Source organism: Vipera berus, assembly GCF_964194415.1.
Source record: "Vipera berus genome assembly, chromosome: 2".
NCBI classification, from domain to species: Eukaryota; Metazoa; Chordata; class Lepidosauria; order Squamata; family Viperidae; genus Vipera; species Vipera berus.
The window spans coordinates 152,656,946-152,680,947 of record NC_138203.1 but is presented as its reverse complement, the minus strand read 5'-3'; the positions used below and the strand labels follow the sequence as shown (position 1 = coordinate 152,680,947).

Here is a 24,002-nt window from a genome sequence, read left to right as displayed (position 1 = left end):
ACAGGGGTTCACCCCATTGCACGGTCCTCAAATCTCAAACCTGAGTGGTCACCTTTTCAGCTGACAAACTGAGCATCTTTAACTGCAGTACTTAAGGTTAAATCATTTATCGTGATTGCATGTTGCAAATACATCTCTTCTAGAAATAACCTGGGAGACTTCCCTCATTCTTTCTGAAGGGATGTGCAGAGTGGAAAAACTACAGTCAAATTACAAAGTCATTCTATACAAAATGGCTTGCTCTTTAATCCTATCAACTACTATCAACCATTTCATAGAAATTAAGTCTTGCAAAATCCCATGCTTTTAGATTCCATGGGAGTGATTTAGAAATTGCTTTGAATAACTATTTTATTTCTGAACTTCTAAATATAATACAATGCACTTGACTCAATGCATCAACTCCCCTCCGCCCTGTGCGTTCCCACAGAGAGGGCCTCCTCAGGGTGCCGCCAGTCAAGGAATGCCGACTGGTGGCCCCCAGGGGGAGGGCCTTCTCTGTGGGCGCTCCGGTATTATGGAACCAACTGCCGGTGGAGCTCCGGACGGCATCAGACCTCCGAACTTTCCGTCGTGGCCTGAAGACCCACCTATTTGAAATGGCTGGTCTGGCCTGACGGGGGATTATGGGTTTTAATTTGTCGTTTTAGATTTGTATTACTGTTTTTAACTGGGCATGGGTTTAATCTTTTTTTTAATTTTTGTATTGTCTTTTTTATATATGCCCTGTGAACCGCCCTGAGTCCCTACCAAGGAGAAGGGCGGTATACAAATTAAATAAAACTTGAAACTTGAAACTTGACAGGAAGGAAAGTTGCCTCTTGCAGAGATCAAAAACAAATGTACATACACAAAGACAGTTTTATTCAAATTTGCCCAAAAGGAAAGCGATACTAAATTTAAGACATGTATCTTAAGCATAACACATACACCCCATTGTTTGCATCTGTTATTCTCTTCTCAGCAAACTAAATATAACTTTCTCATTGTAAAGGCAAATTAACGAGAAAAACAGTTAAGGCAAGCTTTCCGAAACAGCAAATACTGTACTGCTTTTCTGTATGGATAGTCATACCTCAACTTAGAATATGTATTTTTATGAAGGCAGTGGTAAACAGAAACACCTATAAGATTAACTGTTACTTTGCAACATTGTGATAAATTCTTAACATCTTCTTGACTCAGAAAGTTTTGTTAGCTTTTTTTGTGTGTGTATGCTTTTGAATCACTATTGACTCTTGCTATAGGTTGAAAATTGTTATTACAGCATTGTATGACTAAACTAAAGCTTATACAGAGGATTACTTAATTATGACTTATTTTTGTATATTATCCACAGCTTTAATTTCTTATATACTTTACATATACACTTATGAACTTATATCAAAACTTTTCAAGAGTAGGTAAGTATTTTCTCTCTCCCTTATATTAACTTAGTTTTATGTTTTGCTTTGGAAAACTACTGCTGATAAACTAAATAAGCTTAACAATAATTAGCATATTGTGCTGTAATTTAAAAAAATAATAATAATAATTTCTGAACAAAAGGTTTAAACCTGGACATTTAGCTGAAGCAGTTGAACCGAAATAGAAGATAATAATTTAAGAGTAATAATTTAATAATTTAACTACATTTATTATTACATTCATATTCTACCTTTCATCTGGAAGCTCAAGCAGCATACAAGTGCACCCACCTCCTATTCCCCCTAAAACCAACAGCTTGTGGGAATAGATTGGGCAGAGAGAGTAACTAGCTCAAAGTTCCACAGTGTGTTTCAATGGCTAAGAGGGGACTACAACATGGGTCTCCCCATTACTGGCGCAACACCTTAATCACCAGACTGTGCTATGTTCCTCTATATGAGTAAGAAATAATTGCTGCATAAAACCTGTATGCAAAATACATATTAATTTAGTTAAGTCTTTACCACCTACCTGCACTGGCTCCTCCAAAACCCCACTACAGATGGGGCAAATAAGATCTTCATCAACATCCCCTTGAAAACGTGCTACATCATACCCCATTTCTCATCACCGATGCCAAAACACTAGGGGGGAAAAAGCAGGAGGAAGAAAAATTATGTATTTGAATTTTCATGATAAGAAGCTCTAATCATGTATTTCAATATGTTATCTGGGTGGAAGCAGTCAGAAATCCTTTGTCTAACCAGGTTGCCTGCCTACTAACCTGACATGGCTGTGTGCTAAGCCACAGATTCAAAAGAGAAGCTCTAAGCCTCTAAGGCAGTGTTTTTCAACCACTGTTCCGCGGCACACTAGTGTGCCGCGAGATGTTGCCTGGTGTGCCGTGGGAAAAATTGAAAAGTAATTATAAAATACTTTCTTTGTGTTTATTTGATTCCTATTCAAGAGAATTACTTTATATATAGTCAATATAGGCACAGAGTTAAATTTTTTAACATTTTCTAATGGTGGAGTGCCTCGTGATTTTTTTCATGAAACAAGTGTGCCTTTGCCCAAAAAAGGTTGAAAAACACTGCTCTAAGGAAGAGGATGTGGCACAACAGCGAAAGAACAACTTGACTCAGCCCCATTTCTCTAGGATTAATTTTCCACTAGGCTATTACTACCAGATTAGATACTTCACACTATGTTATTATTCACTTCTTCGCTTGCATTTTTATATATACAATAGTCCTTAAATTACATTTATTTAGTGACCGTTCAAAGTTACAATCGCACTGGAAGAAAAAAAAACTGACTTATGAGCATTTTTCACTTATGACCACTGTAGCATCGTTATGGCCACATGATCAAAATTCAGACACTTGGCAACCGGCATGTATTTATGGATGGCCTGAGGTCATGCAATCACCTTTTGTAACCTTCTGACGAACAAAGTCAATAGGGAAGCCAGATTCACTTAACAACCATGTTACTAGCCTAACAACTGCAGTGATTCACTTAACAACTGTGGCAAGGAAGGTCATAAAGTGGGGCAAAGCTCACTTAACAACTGTCTTGCTTAGCAATGGAAATTTTGGGTTCAATTGTGATCGTAAGTTGAGGACTACCCTATGTTCCACATTCTTCTATTTCTGCAGGAACCAGAATGCATAGGTATCCGGTCCCTAGCTTTAGAGCAAATGACAGTGTAAATACTGAAGGGGGAGGCGTTCTGGAAATCTGAAACTAAACGTTTAATGGTGGATCAAGGTATTTCTTGCTATCACCTTGCTGAAAAAAAGAATTAAATCAAGCCACTTCTAATGTCAGAGTGAAATATACATCTTTGCTCGGGGGACACTGCTCCTCAAGTGTACACACAGTATAAATCTTTCTCCTGAATGCTATTCAGAAGAGTTCTCGAGAGTACACTAAAAGCAGACTTTGCTTATTCTCTTACGACTGACTTGGTGCAACTATCTGCAGACATTTTTTATTAGTAGTTGGGACATTTTTGGATAGCTTGGGGATGATTCATTTAATCCTTTTTTTCCTAACATCTCAGCAGGATTTATCTTTCTCTGCTCAGTCACCTCTTCCCGTCCTCCTCCCCGTTCTCTTTCCTTCTTTTCCCAGTGTTCTCCATTCTGCCTTTTTCCCTTCTTTTTTCTATGTCTGCTAGGAGAACGTGCATTTATTTGCATGCGCATGATTAGTGTATGTAGGAAAATTGTTAGTATCTGCAGACACAGGATCAATTCAGTTTATAAAAGGGGTACTTTTCACTTCAGCAACACTGACAGACAATCCTGCAGAAATGAGAGCCATGAGATCACAAAGTAGCAAAACTCAATAGCGGAACAATATATATATGTATATATATGTATATGTATATATATGTATATATATATATGTGTGTGTGTGTATATATATATATATATATATATATATATATATATATATATATATATATATATATATATATATATATATATATGTGTGTGTGTGTGTGTGTGTGTGTGTGTGTGTGTATGTATATGTGTGTATATATATATATATATATATATATATATATATATATATATATATATATATATATGGATCCTTGGTTTTTCGGGTTTTTCCCCGCGTAGAACTAAAGGTGTAGGCGCAACGTTTCGACGGAATCCCATCCGTCATCATCAGGCTGGTGGCTTTAGCTTCCTACTTCTGGGAGAAGCATGTGGCTGTTTGTTCCTCTTTTTTAAACTGCCAGAGGGGGTGTGTTCTGTGGAGGTGTGCTCTGATTGGGTGGGGGACCAAGTGTGTTCTGATTGGGGGGGGACCAAGTGTGTTCTGATATATATATATATAAAACTATTTTTAATCTGCTATTATTCTGGCCCTGTCCTTTTGAGAAATGTGGCTTCTAGTAAATACATATATACATGTTTGTGGGGGAAGAGCAATTTCCAGGATTCCTTTCAGGTGACACAGGCAACCCCACATATTGTCAAGTCTGGGAAGACAGATATTGCATAATAATTTTTCCTTTTCCAGTCTTCTTTTCTGTTTGTGTGAACGTCATGTTAAATCCTTCCTACCTTCCTCTTGGATCAAAATGTTACTCATCACTATTTGGGACACTTTTCACACATTACTTTATACAACAAAAAGTCAATGTTGAAAAAAAATCAGCCCGGATGGTCAGTTTGGATGGGCAATAGAGAAAAAGACATGTACAATCAGCAAGACCACTGAGCTCTAGAATATACAAATCACAGTCAGTCTATTCTGTCTAGAACAATCTCTTTGAACAGAGGACAGCAGCCATTCAAATTATTCACTACTCGCAAGTTTTGCAAAGAACATCTAGATGAATCATATTTGAAAGGAAAAGGACACGGATTTTTTTACTGAACTGCAAGCCTATATCAAGACCAAATCTCAATTTAAAAATGTCCCTATATTAACTATTAGAACTGCCAGGCTGTGCTTGTGCCCTGCCACCCACCGGCATGTCCTCCTACACTCCTGCCCAGCCCTGCTTGTGCTACAGCAGCCACTTACCTATCTACTAGCCTGCTTGCAAGCCACCCAGGATTTGCAACTTCCTGCCAGCATCCCCACTGACTTTGCTTGTTGGAAGCCAGAAGGAAATTGCAATGAGGTCCTTGCTTAATGACGGTAACCAGAGACTTCTGGAATTGCTGTTACTAAACGATGCAGTCATAATATCTCATTTTACATCTGCATTGTTTAACGATGGAAAATCCAGTCCAAATTACCATTGTTAAGAAAGGAATATCTGTCATCTTGCAGAAAATGCAACTGCCCTGATGTTTCAAAGAGGGGACTTTCTTTCATACTAGAACACAATTCTTTTTTTAAATATACTTTTTAGTAGAGATTTTTAAGTGAACAAAAGTTAAACGTGAAACAATACAGAAATGAAATTAGGAAAGAAATAAAAGAGAAAAAATGCAATTTTTTCTTAAAAAATATATATTTAAAGACGCAACTTCCGATCTTTATTACAGCAGTTACAAACAAGTTTAGTATCACTCTATCCCCTTTAAGTTCACATTACTTAGTTCACTTCTTACTATATTCAATTACCCTTTTCAATTGCCAAATCCAGAAATCATCAACTTATTCTTGTCCATTGTCAACAAAAAGTCCACAAAGGATTCCAGTATTTTATAAAAGTACTTACTGTCTTACTCCTGGTCAAGCAAGGCAATTTTATATTATTTTCTTTTACACAGTACTTGACACTATTTAGTGTTGTCTTGTATTCTTCCTGTCAAGATGCACAAGTACATTCCTTAATACATTTCTTAATTTTTCTGTGTTAATTCTGTACAGCCTATTCACTTCCACTTCCATTGATGGCCATTCCTCCCATTCTAAAAATATATTTAGGATTTCAACAACAACCCTCACTATCTTCACTAAGTTGCCCTGTAGCTGTTCTCAAGTCTCCAGCAACCTTCATTCTTTTTTAAATTTAGTAATATCACATTTTCAAAATTTGTTCTCGTCTCTTGGCTTGTTGTTTCTGTTTCATTCATTTTTACTGAAGGCTCTTCAAATTTTTGATTCATCTTTTCTATTGCTGTATTTGATATACCCAAGGACCAAAATTATTCAAAATTTAATAATAACCATAAATAACTGTCAACTTATTCTGCATGCAAAAGAAAATAAACTTGACAAAGGTCTTATAAAGTGATTTGGTAAGATATAAGAGAGTTCTGAAGGCTTTTTAGTGCAGGGGTTTTCAACGAGTGGTACGGGTGCCACCTGTGGTACATTGGCACCTGGCAGGTGGTATGTGGCCATCCTAGAAAAGTGATAGCGGGGGAGGGGAATGAGCTGAACCGGTGGTAGCACCGCACAAGCCTGAGCAAGAGATGGCTGGAGCTGCAGGGCTGTCAGGGCTCAGCGGAAGCGCCAGGATCAGGGCTAGGCTCCAGCTGGAGCTCAGTGCTGATCCCAGTGCTTCTGCTGAGCCCAGAAGAAGCACCGATCAGCTGGTATGTTGTAGCATCTCCAGGGTCTTGTGATTTACATTGATGCTTGGCAACTGATTCATATTTATGATGGTCACAGTGTCCCAGGGTCATGTGAAGTGACCAAAACCTGCTGCAACCACCCAGCAAGGGAGGGGGAATAAAAACCAAACACCCCACCCCCACCCCACCCCCGCTGCCAATCCTCAACGAATGCTCACAATGAAAATCTCGGACAGGAGGAAGAGCGCTACCGGGCTGGCAGGCAGGCAAGTGTCTTGCTCGGCTGTGGCTTGGGGGACACTTTTTCCAGTGCTATTGTAACTTCAAACAGTCACTAAACAAACTGTTGTAAGTTGAGGACTACCTGTACTTCATCACTTTTTTCCTTTTGTTTTTTGGGTTATCACGTTTGTGATATCTTGCTAGGCAACTGGTGGTACTTGGATGTTACCATATCCTAAAAGTGGTATAATGGGTGAAAAGGTTGAAAAGCCCTGTTTTAGTGTAAATAGCCAGATAGTGGAAACATACATGGAAACATACATGAAAGGCCTTTAACCCTAAAACATATTTTCACACTGTTTTTAAATTAAACTTAAGGGAAACATTAAATCTTCTTCACTGCAGAAGAACGACATACTCTGATCTTGAAGCAATGTTTACAAATCTTTAGTTCAATGTGTAGAGAAATCAAAGTTACTTAGTAACTTCTCCATACTTAGGTAATTAGGTAACTTTATTATGCCTCTAGAGGAAAACCAAAATAGACAATATGCCACAAATATTGCAAATGCAAAGTAATTTAAATAACCACAAAGAGGATCAGCAAGAAAACGTGACATGTTAATTTAGAGACTGTCCACTGGAGTTGGGTGGCCAATAAATTTAAATAAACAAATTAGAGAATTACAGCTGGTGGATTTCAAATACTTTATATTTCAAGATATTGATGGGTTTTATACTGAAATGCATTCCTAAGAGATATTTTAATAAGACAAATTGGCAAAGCAATTCTAGATCTCAATATCCAAGCTGACATTCCAATTCTAATTTGTGACCAGCTGCAACAATCTTCATATACCAAATTAAAAAATTGAATTTTACAGAATTACTCTTTCACATAAAATCAGTTTCTTGGCCTCAAAATAGGGAAAAAAACATGTTCTTCCCCCACCCACACCACAAAATTTTAAGCTATTTCACTAGTTTTATGAGTAACACAAATCCACTATCTGATATCTGTTTTCAGATATCAAATTACATCATGTGGTTGTAATTGGCTGATGTTAACAAAAAGCTAGTACAGCTGGGTAAAGCTTTTTAACCAGCTCAGCAACAAGATGGAAATGGATTAAAACTGCAGGCTACTCCTTTCAATACAGTGCAGGGATCTTTTAATCATATATTTTAAATGTTCTATACTTCACAAAGCAACATTAATTCCAATTGCTTATTCTGCCTTTAGATTCATAATGCAATATTATAATTGCAGGTAGAGTATGTTATTACTACTTCACGTTACTATTTGCAAGCTACAAATATGATTAATCAAATAAAATAATCACTATATAAATAAAATTACTTTGAAAATTAATGTCCATATTTTAATCTATATATATATTCAGCCTGGCGTAGTCCACCAAAACTGCCCTTCAAAAGTACCCTGGACAATATAGCAATTTCTAATTCACTCTAGCATCTGGCAACTAAATTTAGCAATCATGATTAATCAAAATTAGCATTTCTATTTCTCATTGTGTGGTTGTCAGATCTAAGAGCTGAACAGCAGAAAAAATATATAATAATTGATCAACACATTGAAATAAATCACATTTACACATCATTTAGAAGAAATAAAAAGCTAAGAAGGAAAACCGTAAGATATCCTCTACAGCAGACATATCAAACTCACGACGTTACATGATGTCACGCAACGTATCAGAGCTTTTTCTCCATTGCCGGCAATAGGGTGGGCGCAGGTTTGGGATGATGCTTCCGGCCCGTGGGCCGGCAGTTTGACACCCCTGCTCTACAGCAACCAATACCCAGATAAACAGGGAATAACACCAGACAATCAATCAAGCTGAAGACAATACCCTAATCAAGGAACTACCAAGGAGAAAACCACACCCCCACCGGCAGGGCAAGCTGCTATTTATAAATAGGGAGCAAATCCCACACTCATCAGTACTGATAATGTTACCTAATTGGGTAATGAAACATCTGCAAGCAAACAACCAAGCTCAGAGAACATCACAGTTCAACCTTAAGCTACATACCGTACAATTCTCTTCTATTGCGAGTTCAGTTCCTAGCAGCTTCATAATAATATCTACGTAATTTTCTTGCCAATAAAAAGACAATAGTTTGTCGTTTGCTTTCTTCTGGAATTTTTTAAATTCAATATTAGGCTAGCTAGAGAGATAATATTCTTTGGCAATTTATGTAACTAGATCCAAGCTTGAATAACATCTGAGCCCAAATAGGAGTAGCTAAGCGTGGATATCTGCGGAGACTTAGCACCCACTTTTCCAGGATACAAAAAGGAATCTGTTCAGTTAAACACTGGACTTCAACAGAAAATGAGATATACCTATAAAAGCAAACAGTGCATTGACTTCTGAAAGAAACAATTATTTTACCTTCTGTAGCAGAATTTCTTCCTGAATAGCAACAAGACAATGCTGATGTTGCGTTGCTCTTCTGAATTGAACTTTCACCATGGCCCATTTTTCTCTTGCTTCTTATTCAGATTAAGTCATCATTTATCTTAGCAGCCAGAATCTGTGGTGATAAGAGGATAAATAATTTCAGTCTTAACAAAAAGTTAAAAATACAAATTTATACCAGTATGGCATGACGTCTGAATGCCCTACTATTTTTAGCAACAGCAGAGCAGTACAGCACACAAAATTATGTACATTCTTTTCATAATTTGCTCTATACACAGAACGCAAGAATTAATATTCAGCTCATTTCCACACCCTCAGGCAAAGCATATTATTTGCAACATATTATGTCTGACATTTGAAATTTCACAACAGCGTATGTTTTCAGCCTTCTCTGACACTTAATTCTCCCAATTCTAAGTAGTTTACAGTGAGAAGATGCTTCGTGTTTAGATTTGCTCAGAACATAGCATAAAAATAATACTTGGTGCTTTTTTAGTGGCAATAAAGCCTTGGTGGAGCAGTGGGCTAATGCCTCCTTAAGTAACACCAGCTGCCTGCAATTAGTGCAGGTTCGCATCCCACCAGGCTCAAGGTTGACTCAGCCTTCCATCCTTCCGAGGTAGGTAAAATGAGGACCCAGATTGTTGGGGGCAATTAAGCTGACTTTGTAATAATGCTGCTTGGGGTGTGTGTGAAAGCCCTAATAAGCAGGCATATACATAGAATGAAGGCTACTGCTAAGCTTGTAAGCCGCCCTGAGTCTTCGGAGAAGGGCGGGATATAAATGGAATTAAAATAATAATAAATAAATAAAATAGCAAATAGCAAAAAGATTAAAGATGATCAAAACAGTGTTCAATATTCACTACATGAGTTTTCAACTCACAGTGTTCTGCTTCAAATACTAATAATGCCTCATTTCATATCAACAGATATTTTACCCATTTGATTTAAATAGTCATCTACCATTTTTACCAAAAATTGAAATCACACATAAGAGCTTTTATTTTTTAGGTCAAACCCACAATGCCATTCTTGGGTCCAGTTACACAGAAGGTTCAGACTAAGTACAGACGCTGGCATAAGAAAATCCCTTACAATTTTTCCCTAGAAATCTAGTGTCACACTGTCCTGAGAACACCTAAGATCAGATGCATCATACAACATATAAAGGAGCCTACAGATTCTATTATGAGCAAATGTGCAAATACAAATGTACACAATACTGTACAAAGGAGCGGCAAAGAAACAAGAAAGGGCTTTAAGAGATGAGAGTTAAACAACTGTTCTTCACCTGTTTTCACATTGTAAGACGCTGCAAGCAGAGACTTGCATCACCACAGTCACAGGCAGGAATTAGATCAGTCAGCCTATCATTTTGAAGACAGTACCAAAAAATAGTTTAATTTTTTAGAACAGAGATGTTCGGCATAGATATCAGGCTACTTCTTACTTCCAGATTTTTATCAAAGTTGTGTCACAATCCCTGTTTATTATATGTGATCATAATAGTTCTGATCAAGCCAAGAGAATGATATGCAACCAGAACATTATTACATGAAATAGGATCTTGTTTCTTTGGTTTGGAAAATAGCCTGGGTCTAAAACACATTCCCTTGCTTGTAAACTGCACAATTGAACAAAAGGAGAAACCACCTGCTTTAAATAAACAAGATTTGTTCTCTGTTAACATATGCTCCTAAACTGAAGTATGAAATTTTAAAGCAAATGTTCTCCAGGTTATCTGCTACACTTTACCAGAGTGGTTACCCATCTTAAGCAAGGATTTGTTGTTATTGTACAAGATTCTTCCTCAGATGTTGTTTCATCAAAAAGGCTCTTAAATACTTTTTTTTGCCACTGCACTGTTTCAGTTCACCAGTCGTGTCCAAGCATTATTTCTTCAGCTGCTCCTTAAGCTAATTTTCCAAACTGCCCCCACTGCACACTGTTATTCAATAGAAATTTAACCTCCAGAACCTTAGAATGGAAGGGAAACAGAAACACCTCCCAAGAATATGCAATCCCCATAACATAATTTATTTGGATTCTTCCAAGCTGGCTATTGAATTAATCCCACAAAAGATAGGCTTCAATTTCTCTCTTGATTTTCAGCCTTTAATTAAACTTGCTCTTTTTCACTTGACTATAATTCCCTCGATATCATCAAAGTTCATTACAAAACCATCTTAACAATTGAACAGCCCTAATACTTTTTCTCTCATAAATTTGTTACTATACCTCTCCCAAGCCTACACAATCCAACGATCAAATCAGTATAATACTGGGTTGTTGTTGTTGTTTTTTAAAAAAATAGTGCTCATTCAAATCCGGATCTTGAATTGACACATATTTATGAAAAAGTTTTTAAACTTTCAAACTTTAAAAGTTTTTTGTTGGTAGTTCATCTTGGCTCTAATTTCCTAGGTCATCTGGATCTCGAAAGCAGTATCATTTAAGGATGATCCTCTCTGAAAGCGTTTGGACATAGATGGAAGCTTGTTTCTCATTTTTTCCCAATCTATTCCATTTTTCCAAACCTAATCAGTTTCCTTCCTAAAAACCTGCAACCATGTACCATCAGTAAGAAAACACCACGATTAACTTAACACAAATCTGATTATTATTAAGCTGGGACTGGCTTCAATGTGTTGGATTGTTTGCAAAAACATTTCAATCAAGTCTATCTTTCCCCCCAAAACACTGCTAATCTCTCTCATTAGTAATGATTTTATTCTATGTAGGTTGCTTCATTCTTTTACTAAATACTCTAATCTCTTTGGAGGTCACTCGGTTAGAAAATAAAAAGCAGCATTTAAACTGAAAACTACAGAATTGTACAGTTATATATGAGCAACACTATTCAGAGAGAAATAATAAGAAAATCTGACATAACAAAAAGAAAATATAATTAAAACTAATTACACCAGCATCATTCACTATATTTCTTGGTATCTTTCTATTCTCAAATCACTCATTTCTACAAGTTTCATATGCTATCTCATATTAATTCCTTTTTTTTTAAAAGTACTCTCTTTTGGGGGGATCTTATAAAGTCCATGCAACATCTGATCCACATACATACCTCTTGCTTAGGATAGTCACACTGCACTCTCCAAATTTTGCTCATTATCAGTTTCAAACACCTTCCCAGGTTCACTTGCTAAAGTAATTCTCTTGCAGTTTTTGCGGCTCTTCTTTTTATCCAGGTTCGCCTGGTGCGCCAGTTGCGACCCCACCTGGACCGAGATGCCCTGCACAGTTACTCATGCGCTCGTGACCTCCCGTTTAGACTACTGCAACGCTCTCTACATGGGGCTGCCCTTGAGGACCACTCGGAGGCTTCAGCTGGTGCAGAATGCGGCCGCGCGAGTTGTGATGGGGGTTTCCCGATACTCCCATGTAACACCTCTACTCCGCGAGCTGCATTGGCTTCCGGTTGCCCTCCGGGTGAGATTCAAGGTGTTGGTGATGACCTATAAAGCCCTTAATGGCTTGGGTCCGGGATATTTGAGGGAACACCTGCTGCTGGCATCAAGTTCCCATCGTCCAGTGCGCTCACACAGGGAGGGTCTTCTCAGGGTGACGCCGGTAAAAGATTGCCGGCGGATAACACCCAGGGGGAGGGCCTTCTCTGTGGGTGCGCCTGCCCTCTGGAACCAGCTGCCTGTGGAGCTTAGGACTGCCCCCGACCTTCGTTCATTCCGCCGGGACCTGAAGACCTGGCTCTTTGACTTCCGGTGGCGGCGCGGCGCCGAAGTTAGCCGTTTCGGGCTATCCGCTTCACAGCTGAGTTTTTTCCACCTAAAACAGCGCCGATCAGCTGTTTAGGTGGATTTGAAGCCCCCTCCTCGGGAGAAGAGGAGGGGGTGAGGCCCCAGGTAGGGGTTGAGTTCTCCGGGGCCGCCTGAGCTGAAAGCTTGGGCGGCTGAAGGATTGAACTCCCCCGTAGCCTGGGTTGCTCCCAGCTGCTTAGCGTCTCTGCTCCGGGATTTTTGGAGCAGAGCCAGGCGTTTGCGACCACCCCTGCCAGAAGGAAAGACTTTGGAGTAAAAGGAGCAGGCAGAGCGGTACAGGAGGTCAAGGTGAAGAGGATTTTTATTCTTACTCTCTAGCTTAATGGACTTTATAAACTTAAAGTGAAAGTGCGCAACAAGTGAAAGTGAGGAAAGATGGCGGCTAAATCTTCCTCTAAAGTTCTTCGGAGTGCGGGAACTTCCCCGGTGCAACAGACATCGTTGCAAGCTTTGCTTCCTCCTGCACCTCCTGTGGCATTGACGCTTAAGGACTTACAAGATGCCTTTGCAAAGCAATCCCAGGTAATGTCAGAAATGCTGGATGATAAGATGGCAAAGTTGGAGGAGAAATTGGAGAAATTGGAGGAGAGGATGGAAGAGAAGTTTAACGAGAAGTTTAGTGCAATGAGGGTAGACATCTTGTCTACAGTGGAAAGCGTGGCTGAATGTGTGCAATGTTTGGAAGAAAAAATGGAGGATCTTAGTCAAAAGAACACTATATTGGAAGTAAAGGTACTGGAGAATGAAAATTTAAGGGATAAAATGGACGGAGAATTGAGCCTTGTTCAGTATCATCAGATGCAGTATGCTATTAGAATCAGGGGTTTAAAAGAGAATCCTAAAGAAGACCTAAAGCAGCTGATTTCTGAGGCTTTGGAAGCAGTATTGGGCCAGCCAGCATCTGAAATAGAGGGATGCATGGATAAATTTTTTCGTGTAAATTCATGGATTGCAAGGCAGAGGAAGTTACCTAGAGATGTGGTGGTCTATTTTACAAAGAGAGCAACTAGAGATGAAGTTATTCAAGCTGCTTATGATACTAAAGTTGTGGTTGCTGAGCAAGAAGTTCTGGTTCTAAAAGAAATTCCTCCAAAGATTTTAAGGAGAAGGAAGGATTTTGCATTTCTCGTACAGGAACTTAAGCAACGTGATATTAAGTTTAGATGGGAGATTCCAGTTGGATTGGTGGTGATGCACGAAGGTAAAAGATACCGTCTGGTTACTGTGACTCAGGCGCGTGATTTCTACAATAATGTCTTAAAAGCAACCCCTCTATCACTCCTGGAAGCTGCAAAGGGATCTGGAGAGGGAAAACCTCAAGAGGCTGAAGATGGACAGACAGAGGAGAATGGTGCTGGAGGGGATCTAACAGCTTCATCGGCTGCTGCTGGAGAGCAGAGGTTGACGCGTGCCGCTGTAAAACGAGCAAGACAAGTACAAGAGCAAGACCAGCAGAGGTTTATGGAGCTCTCAAAGCGTACTTATAGCGAAGCTGTGGGAGGAGCGCGGCCCAAAGAAAATATAGGGGCTATTAAAGATGTGCTCCAAAAGCTTCGGGATGCCACGCATGGTGACTAAGTTTCTAACCTGGAATGTTAATGGATTAAACTCACCACAGAAGAGAAAGAAAGTTTTTCAATATTTAAAACAATTTAAGATTGATGTTATATGTTTGCAAGAAACGCATATTAGGGTTATGGACCAAAAGTATTTATCGAACTCAAGGTTGGGCACGCAATTTGTAGCTTCTGCGATGAATAAGAAAAATGGAGTGGTTGTCTACGTTAAAAGTACTCTAACAGCGGAATTAATTGAAGCAGATAAGCAAGGAAGATATGTTATGATAGATTTGTTGTTAGAAGGTAAAAAAACGCTCTTAGTTGGACTGTATGCTCCTAATCAACAACAAGCTGATTTTTTTGATTCACTTCATACAAAGCTTACTCAATTGGATTACAAATCGTTTATTTTTATGGGGGATTGGAATGGAGTTTTGGATGTACAGATGGACAAGGCTGGTTCTTTTAAGCGTGCTCCGAGTCATGCCAGATTGCCTAAATCTTTTTTTGAAATGAAGGATGACTTGGAATTGCGAGATATTTGGCGTGACATACACCTACATGAAAAGGATTATACTTTTTTTTCTGACAGACATCAATCTTTTTCTAGGATTGATTTTATTTTGCTGACTAATGATTTTTTTTCTAGGATTAAGAAGGTAAAGATTTGTGCAAGAACTATTTCGGACCATAGTCCAGTTTGGTTAGAGATCAATAAGGACAATAGGGATAGGCGCTCGTGGCGCGTAAATGAGAATTTGTTTAGAAATCAGAGAAATGTGGAAGAATGTAAACAGCGGATGAAGGATTTTTTTGAAATTAATATGAATAAGGATACTTCTATGGACATGGTTTGGGATGCTAGCAAGGCCTACATGAGAGGGGTGTTGATATATACGAATAATAAATACAGACGTACTTTGGAAGCCAGAAGGAAAGAATTGGAGAATGAAATTAGGGAAAAAGAAAAGGTCTTAATTTTGAACCCATCGGATGTGAAGACTAAGGAGGTTATTAAGCTATTAAGAGGACAATTTGATAAATTGATGGCTGATCAAGTGGCAACCAACTTGCGGTTTGCTAGGCATAATACTTTTTGCAATGCTAATAAGTCAGGTAGATGGTTAGCTTATAGACTAAGGAAAAAGCAAAGGGCTTCTAATATAGATAAAATTGAACATAAGGGAAAGGTTGTGTTTCAACAGGATCTTATTAAGGAAGCCTTTGTGGATTTTTATTCTAAATTATATGCTAAGGAGAAGATTAATGAAAAAGACATTGATGTATACTTGGAGAATGCTAGCATCCCGGTTCTTACGCAAGCACAAAAAGAGGAGATTAACCAGTTGATAACAGAAGAAGAAATTCTCATAGCAATTAAGGAATTGAAGTTGGATAAAGCGCCAGGTACGGATGGTTTTGACTGCGGTTTACTACAAAAATTTACAAATGGAGCTGATAAAGCCGTTAAAGGAATTGTTCCAGACAATTCAGAGAGGGGGAAAGGTGCCTCCGTCTTGGAGAACTGCTTTTATCTCTTTGATTCCGAAGGAAGATCAAGATGCTACTCACGTTAAAAACTATAGACCGATATCACTTTTAAATACAGATTATAAGATATTTGCTAAGGTGTTGGCTAACAGATTGATGAGGGTTCTGCAACAGGTGATTCATGGGGATCAAACTGGGTTTATTAGTGGTAGGCAAATGAAAAATAATGTGAGGCATATAGTTGATGTGTTAGAGTTTTTGGAAAGGAACAACCAGATCTCTGCGGCGCTAATTTTCTTAGATGCTGAAAAAGCTTTTGATCAATTGAATTGGCAATTTTTGATGAAAGTTTTAGATAAAATGAATTTTGGGGATAAATTTTTGCAACCAATTAGGGCATTATATCAAAAACAAACTGCCCGAGTAATAGTTAACAATAGTTTGACTGAAGCATGTAATATTGAGAAGGGCACAAGGCAAGGGTGTCCGTTATCGCCTTTACTATTTGTGTTAACATTGGAGATATTACTAGTAAAAATACGGAGTTCGGAAAGAATTAAGGGTATACAAATTAGAGATCAGGATTATAGACTGAGGGCGTTTGCAGACGATCTGGTTGTTACAGTGACCCAGCCAGAAAACTCTGTTGTGGACCTGATGGAGATAATAATGCAATATGGGAGGGTTTCTGGATTTAAAGTTAATGTACAAAAAACTAAAATTCTGGCCAAAAATATGACAGTATCGCAAAAGGCTCTTTTAGAAGGATTAACTGGATTTGAGATTGCTAAAAGGGTCAAATATTTGGGGGTGTTTTTGTCACCCTCTAATACAAAGTTATATAAAAATAATTATGAAAAACTATGGGGAAAAATTCAAAAAGAAATGGAGAGTTGGGAAAAATTGCAATTGTCTTTGTTGGGAAGAATCGCAGCAGTGAAAATGAATGTCCTGCCTAAATTTTTATTCTTATTTCAAATGATACCGGTTCTTAAGAAAGATTCTAATTTGGAAGAATGGCAACGGGGTATCAATAAATTTGTTTGGGCAGGGAAAAGGCCACGAGTTAAACTTAAGATTCTGCAGGATACTCGTGAAAGAGGTGGTCTTAAAATGCCCAATCTTAAATTATACTATGAAGCTGCTGCGTTAGCAGGGATAAGTGATTGGATTAATTTGACACAAGAGAGATTATTAAATCTTGAGGGCCACGACTTGTTATTTGGCTGGCATGCATATTTGTTGTATGATAAGAAGGTAGATAATGTGTTTAAAGTGCATATTTTAAGACAGGCATTGTTGAGAGTTTGGAAGAAGTATAGACACAAGTTAGACTGTAAGATGCCATTGTGGGCAATTCCAAAACACGCAATAGAAAACATAAATGTTGGTTTCAAACATGACGTGACCACGTATAAGGAGATTTTAAGCTTGGAAAGAAGTGTATGGTGTTTAAAATCGTATAATCTCTTGCGAGATGAGAAGATTGTTCAAACCTGGTTTCAATATACTCAGTTACGGGCCAGGTGGAAAGAAGATCAGAAAACTGGTTTTGCAATGACTGATGAAAATTTGATAAAGCAAATTAGAAATCAGGGTCCAGCACATATCAAACGGATATATCTTGCATTGATAGAAATTGACTCAGAAACAGAACTTGTTAAAGATTGTATGATAAAATGGGCCCAGAACATCCAAGAAGTTATTACAATGGACACGTGGGAAAAGATCTGGGTGAGGAACGTAAAATTTACACAAGCTCAAAACCTAAGAGAGAACTTTTATAAAATGTTTTATAGATGGCATTTAGATCCTAAAAAGCTTGCAAGTATGTATCCGAATTATCAGCCAAAATGCTGGAGATGTGGTGGCGAAGATGCAACATATTTTCACATATGGTGGACCTGTAAAAAGGTCAAGGCTTTTTGGATAAAAATTTGGTGGAATATGCAGAAGATCTTCAAGCAAAAGATAAAGTTTTGTCCGCAATTCTTTTTGTTGGGTATAATTACAGATGCTACTGTTGTGGACACTAAGTTGATGTTGAATTTAATTACAGCAGCAAGACTTTTAATAGGTCAATATTGGAAGAAGGAGGAACTGCCGACTATAGAGGAATGGACTTTAAAGGTTTCTGACCTGGCAGAAATGGCAAAGATCTCGGCTTATATGAAAGATCATTCGCAAGAACGCTATATTATGGAGTGGAAAAAATGGATTGAATATATCCAGAAGAAATATGGGACTAAAAAGTTTCATTTAGCATTTGAATAAGTCTTCCTTTCTATTTTCTTTTTTTTTTCCTATATGAAATATTAGTATTGTTTGTAGTTATCTTATATGAGCTAGAGAGTGATAGATTTAAGAATTTATTGTTGGTAGCATATGGATGTTTATGATTGTTCTTTGTTTTTATACCCTGTATTTAGCTCTGGGAAGTCGGGGGGGGGGGGGGGGTAGGGGGGAAAGGGGGGGTAGGGGTAGGGAGGGATAGGTAGGGGAGGGGGAGAGGGGATTGTTAAAGATAAAATGTATTTTAAAACTTTTCAATAAAAAAAAAAGACCTGGCTCTTTGAGCTCTCCGGCCCAGGCTGAGAATTTTTAACTGGGGTTTTTATTTTTAGGGATAATGTAATCTTTTTAAATTGTTTTTTAACTTTTGTATTTTGTATTGGTTTGGTTTTTAAATACCCTGTAAACCGCCCTGAGTCCTTCGGGAAAGGGCGGTATATAAATCTAATAAAATAAATAAATAAATAAATAAAATCCTTCCCTACCAATAGTCCTCAACTTATGACCAGTTGCTTAGCAATGGTTTGAAGTTATGACTCCCTCAAAAAAGGTACTTATGACCCAAATTCAAAGTTCTGATGGCTCCCTCATCCTGCATTTTGGGCTCTTAACAACCAGCCAACATTTACCGCTGTTTGTAATGTCCTGTTATGTGACTTTGGTTTACTAATGTTTTTGCAGGAAACCAGCCTTTGCTTTCAATTTCTGGTAGAAAAACTCGCATTGTGGACAATGGGTTCACTTAATGAACACTACAAAAAAAATGTATCATAAAATCAGGCTGGCACTTAATGAACGGCATGACTTACAACAATAATTCCAGGCTCAATTACAGTCACAAGCAAGAACTATCTGTATTTTGGGAAACAACAGCAGCATTTAACAATCAAAAGAATAAGATATACTTCTCATACATGTAAAAGTTGTACAACTACTGTATTCCATAAACAAAACATATCCACACTTTTCCTAGTTTGTACTATCTAATCCTGCAGCACTACCATTTTTAAATATTCTGATAGCACTTATTACTCCTCTTTCACCCATTTTTGGACACTAATATTTAAACTTCATTTTATTTTTACTCTGAGATTTCTCTAACTCTGATATTTCCATACAACTATCTAAAATACTCCTTCCAGCATTTCCAATGTCACTTTTTAAAATTCCCATCCAATCTGCTGGAAGTTCATTTACCTCTTCCAAAGCATTGTTTAAACTGAGTCTTGGTGGAGCAGTGGGCTAATGCCTCCTTAAGTAACACCAGCTGCCTGCAATTAGTGCAGGTTCGCATCCCACCAGGCTCAAGGTTGACTCAGCCTTCCATCCTTCCGAGGTAGGTAAAATGAGGACCCAGATTGTTGGGGGCAATTTTTTATTTATTTTTATTTTAATTCCATTTATATCCCGCCCTTCTCCGAAGACTCAGGGCGGCTTACAAGCTTAGCAGTAGCCTTCATTCTATGTATATGCCTGCTTATTAGGGCTTTCATACACCCCCCAAGCGGCATTATTACAAAGTCAGCTTAATTGCCCCCAACAATCTGGGTCCTCATTTTACCTACCTCGGAAGGATGGAAGGCTGAGTCAACCTTGAGCCTGGTGGGACGCGAACCTGCACTAATTGCAGGCAGCTGGTGTTACTTAAGGAGGCATTAGCCCACTGCTCCACCAAGGCTCCACCAAGCTGACTTTGTAATAATGCCGCTTGAGATGGGGCCGAAAGCCCTAATAAGCAGGCATATACATAGAATGAAGGCTATTGCTAAGCACATTGATTTGTGCTTTAAATTGTAAGCCGCCCTGAGTCTTCAGAGAAGGGCGGAATATAAATGGGATTAAAATAAAAAAATAAAAAATAAAATTTCCATCAAACTCACTTTGCATTTCCTCTGCCTCTTTGAATTCTCACTATGCCTTTTTCTTTGTATTTACATTCTTTGTAAATATATCTTTTAGTATATACAATTATATTGCACCTTTCCCTCATCCTTATTTTTGCAACAATCATTCTCTTAGATATATTACATTCATCCCCCCAAGCATTCTTTTTCATAGTTCCTAGACTCTAGTAACACCGTACACTGTGGCACATTTAATTATTTCTATTTTACCCATTCTCCTTCTCTATGTTCAGTTTCCATTTATTCTGTTGGAAAATGAATCTTCTAATACTTTTTCGTATAGGAGTCATACTTTCATTCCCGTTTCTTTCACGTCCATTTTTTCCGGAGATGCAGTCTTGACTCAAATACTAGATGTCCTACATTTGGGGCTTTTCATCATTGCAGCCTTCACTAATCCTCTCAGTCTTTCATCAAAAACAATAAAAATCAATCATGCTTTTTTATTTCTATTTATTCCTTTGCTATAGGCACATATAAATACACATGCATATTCAAAACAGATTTTCTAAACTTTCTAAACAGCCACCATTTTCATCCATAGATCACTAAACACCCCATCTGTATTCTTTCGTTTCATTTGCATCCATCCCTTTTATTAACACAGAGTAGATTAGGCTGTCAGCCTTAGTCATTCTTCTAACATGCATAACAATTCTTACTACCAAGTATTGGCATACTTTGGCTAATCAAGCTAAGTATAACCAAAGCCTGTTTCACTTCAAGTATGCTACCATTATTCTATGCAGGCTACAATCTCTAATATAAAGACTACTTTTCAAGCCAACATACTGTAAACTTTTATTAAGCAAAATGCAGATATATTTATTCCTTTTTGAAAAGAGCTCTCTGATATAGGTCCAGATCGCCTTTTTTAATCTTCACATTCTAAAATGCTGCCCAGTAAATTTTACAAGAATCTTCCCATGTAAATTATGCTCCTACTGTTTTTTATGTTAGCTCTTAAGCCCCACACTTTCTTGGAAATAACTCACCGGCTATTCCAAAATCTTTCAATTGTATCATTAACCCGAAGAACAAAGTTGTTTGTTTAGCTTATTAAGGCTCAAATGCAGGTGGCTAGGAGGGCCTTTGGGCAACTTCTTGTTTACACCAGTTGCACCCTTATTGGAATTGTGAGGTCCTGTGCACAGTCACTCTTGCCCTGATAGTCTCTCAGTTGGATTGCTGCAACATGCTCTACATGAGGCTACTCTTGAAGATTATTCAGAAGCTATAGTTGTGCAGAATACAGCAGCGCACACAGTTCTGGTGGCCCCTAGGGTGGCACATGTAAGACTGCTGTTGCACTAGATGCATTCGTACCAGTTTGCTTCTGGGTTCAATTCAAGGTACATTTAATTCAATTCAAGGTACATTTAAGGCCCTATAATGGCACACCTCCAGAGTATTCGTGGAACTATCTCGTCCCAATGGAACTAGCTTGCCCTACTAGCTCCAGTGGAAGGGGACCCACTGCAGACACCATCTGCTAAGAAATTCTGATAGGTGAGGTCAAGAAGAGCCTTTTCCACTGTGATCCAGAGGCACAAACTACTCCCACCCTTTTGGCTCACTGCTGAAGGTGGTGGAGGGGGTAAGAAGATTTCATCCCTGTGCTGTCTGTCTGGTCGGTTCTAGTTTCTTATATAGATTTTTTTAAATTTTAATTGTTTCTATAGTTTTCTTTTTACTGTTTGTAAGCTGCCCAGAGTTGACTTATCAGTGAGTTGGGTGGCATATAAAGGTAATAAATAAAAATGACCAGTTAGACTGTAACAGGAGGCAGGGCAACATTTATTCTGGTATGTCAGGACTTTCTGGTTATAGTTAAAAAAATGTGGGACAACTAACGGAGCTGTGATTATAAGTTCTGGAGAGTTTTATTTCATTTACTTATTTTTTTTATTTTAAATGTGCTTCTCTTTTCTACAGCAAAATAGAATTTACTCCCAAGGTTTAGATTCACCCCGTGCACGAAAGAAGGGGGAGAAGAATGGCAATTTTTAGCTTCCGGAAAAACAATCTAACACATAACTATTTATATAGCTGAGCGCTGGTGGACCATCACCAAAGTGCACAGGTTGTGTGGTTTTCTACCCCACGAATATCCTTACTTTTTCTCCGGGAGCTCGAAAACGAGAGAGGGTGCCTTTCCTAGTCTAGCCCCATAACAACAACCCTAGGAGGTAGGTCGGGCTAAAAAAAAGCGACTGTCGGGGAATTCTGCGGCTGGACGGGAATTCCCACCATCTCCTCGCTACTCTGGCTTTCCAGGCAGCCCCTTCTCTCACCGACCAACCCTCCGTCGCCCGATCTCGGAACAAAACGCCTCCCCGCCACCGCCGTCCTTCTTACCAAAACGGAGGGAACGGCACGGTCCGTGCACGCTGCCCATCCGCCGCCCTTTCCCCAAAGCCAGCGTCTCAGCACCGACCCACCTCTGAGCCACCTCCGCGCAGCCGCCCCCCTTCCCCGTCGCACCCCCCAAAGCAAACCACCAGCGCTACCGCTCCCCACTCCCGCAGCTAGGCCTGCAGGCGCCTTTCTCCCCGTTCGCATCCGGCCACAGTCACGGACCTCATTTTGGCTCCCCTCTGGCCACCGGCCCCCGCGCCGCCGTTCTCCCCTCCATCCCCTCCTCCCAGACCGCCACCGGAAACACGCCAACCTCAATACGGATGCAGGGAATCCACCCTCCTCGGGCAGCGAAGCAGGAAATGCGGGGGCAGGGCTGAATTTGGGCCGCTCTAGCCACCGGCCCAAAGGGGGTGATTTTTATGGTTTCTTTTGCTGGCAGACGGGCGGGGTTCGCTTAACTCCTCGCGCTTCAGCCGAACAAAGAGATCAAAGAAGGAACCTAAAGCGAAGCGGGGAGGCTGCCCGCTGTATATTATATTACTGTTTCCCTTTACGGGGAGACGTCGGTAGTGTGATGCGATTCCCCAGGCACTCCAAACGTGCGTGCACTCACACAATCGATCAGCACGCTCACGAGTCCTTTTTCCAAAGCGTCACCTTACCTGATCTTCAAGTAATGCTGGTATTTTTTTTAAAAAAAAGAATCAGGTTAAGGGCCAGGGCAACTCAACATTCCTGCACAAAGGCAGAAAAACAGACGTGTATATTTGCAAAACTGAATGGAATTTTTGCGTTTACTAGAGTAGCCCTTGAGCTCTGGGTAACGGGGAATTTCAACATTCATTATTATACTGACAAAAGAAAACGGGCATTTCCAGTTCTTCAATGACTCTTATTTCAAGTTTCCCTATTCCTTAAGTTCCACCAAAATAAGAGATGCAGCCTTTGTCCAGCCTTGTTCACCCTTTTAAACGATGTAAATATATTCTGTTAAAAAAATATCTCATTTTGCTACCGGTATATTCAACCTCTTATGACTTGATTTACGTATTGCGCCAAGGCATAGTTTGTTAAACTATTGATGATGACTGAATAAATCACAGCTGGGTTCACACAGCACAGATAAGCAGAAAACCTCGGTTTTCATAGGACTAAAGCAAAACCAAACAAAACTATTTGAATGCAGTCCAAGTGCAGGGAATGATAATACCATATTTTGGGTTGCAACAATTCAGATGACCATAAGATGGCAGTATAGATACAAAAAACCCATGCTATCATAGCGTAGTCACCTGGACTTTTATATTCCAGTGTATGGTAGTTTGCAAAAATATGGATGACCACTAGATGGCAACAAAAGGATACAGTGTATTCTAACTATACTGATTAGCAGTATATATTTGGAATAATTTATTATATATAATGTTGACTATTGACCTCCGCCCTGGAGGAATGATAGAAGAACACCAGGAATGCATGTTAAGAGTTTATACTCCCAGCACAATCACTTGACACTTAA

At 39.0% G+C, this 24,002-nt stretch overlaps 1 protein-coding gene across 7 annotated transcripts in view; it reads right to left on the bottom strand.

Annotated features, from left to right (window-relative positions):
* Positions 1 to 22,773, bottom strand: part of RNF41 (ring finger protein 41) — a 36,375-nt gene extending 13,602 nt beyond the window's left edge. For 3 of the 7 annotated variants that reach the window (XM_081321864.1, XM_081321858.1, XM_081321863.1), the window contains exons 1-3: positions 10,374 to 10,802; positions 9,050 to 9,191; positions 1,939 to 2,051 (exon numbers count right to left, since the gene is read on the bottom strand). Coding sequence is in view for 6 of the 7 variants with exons in the window: in XM_081321858.1 (XP_081177984.1) it covers positions 1,939 to 2,028 (90 nt within the window). In the remaining variant the exon portion in view is untranslated. Of the gene's footprint in view, positions 1 to 1,938; positions 2,052 to 5,605; positions 5,728 to 9,049; positions 9,192 to 10,373; positions 10,803 to 12,164; positions 12,376 to 22,702 lie in introns of those variants that run through there. The other 4 variants (XM_081321859.1, XM_081321860.1, XM_081321861.1 and 1 more) reach the window with 4 other exon arrangements.
* Between the last annotated feature and the right edge of the window lie 1,229 nt (positions 22,774 to 24,002).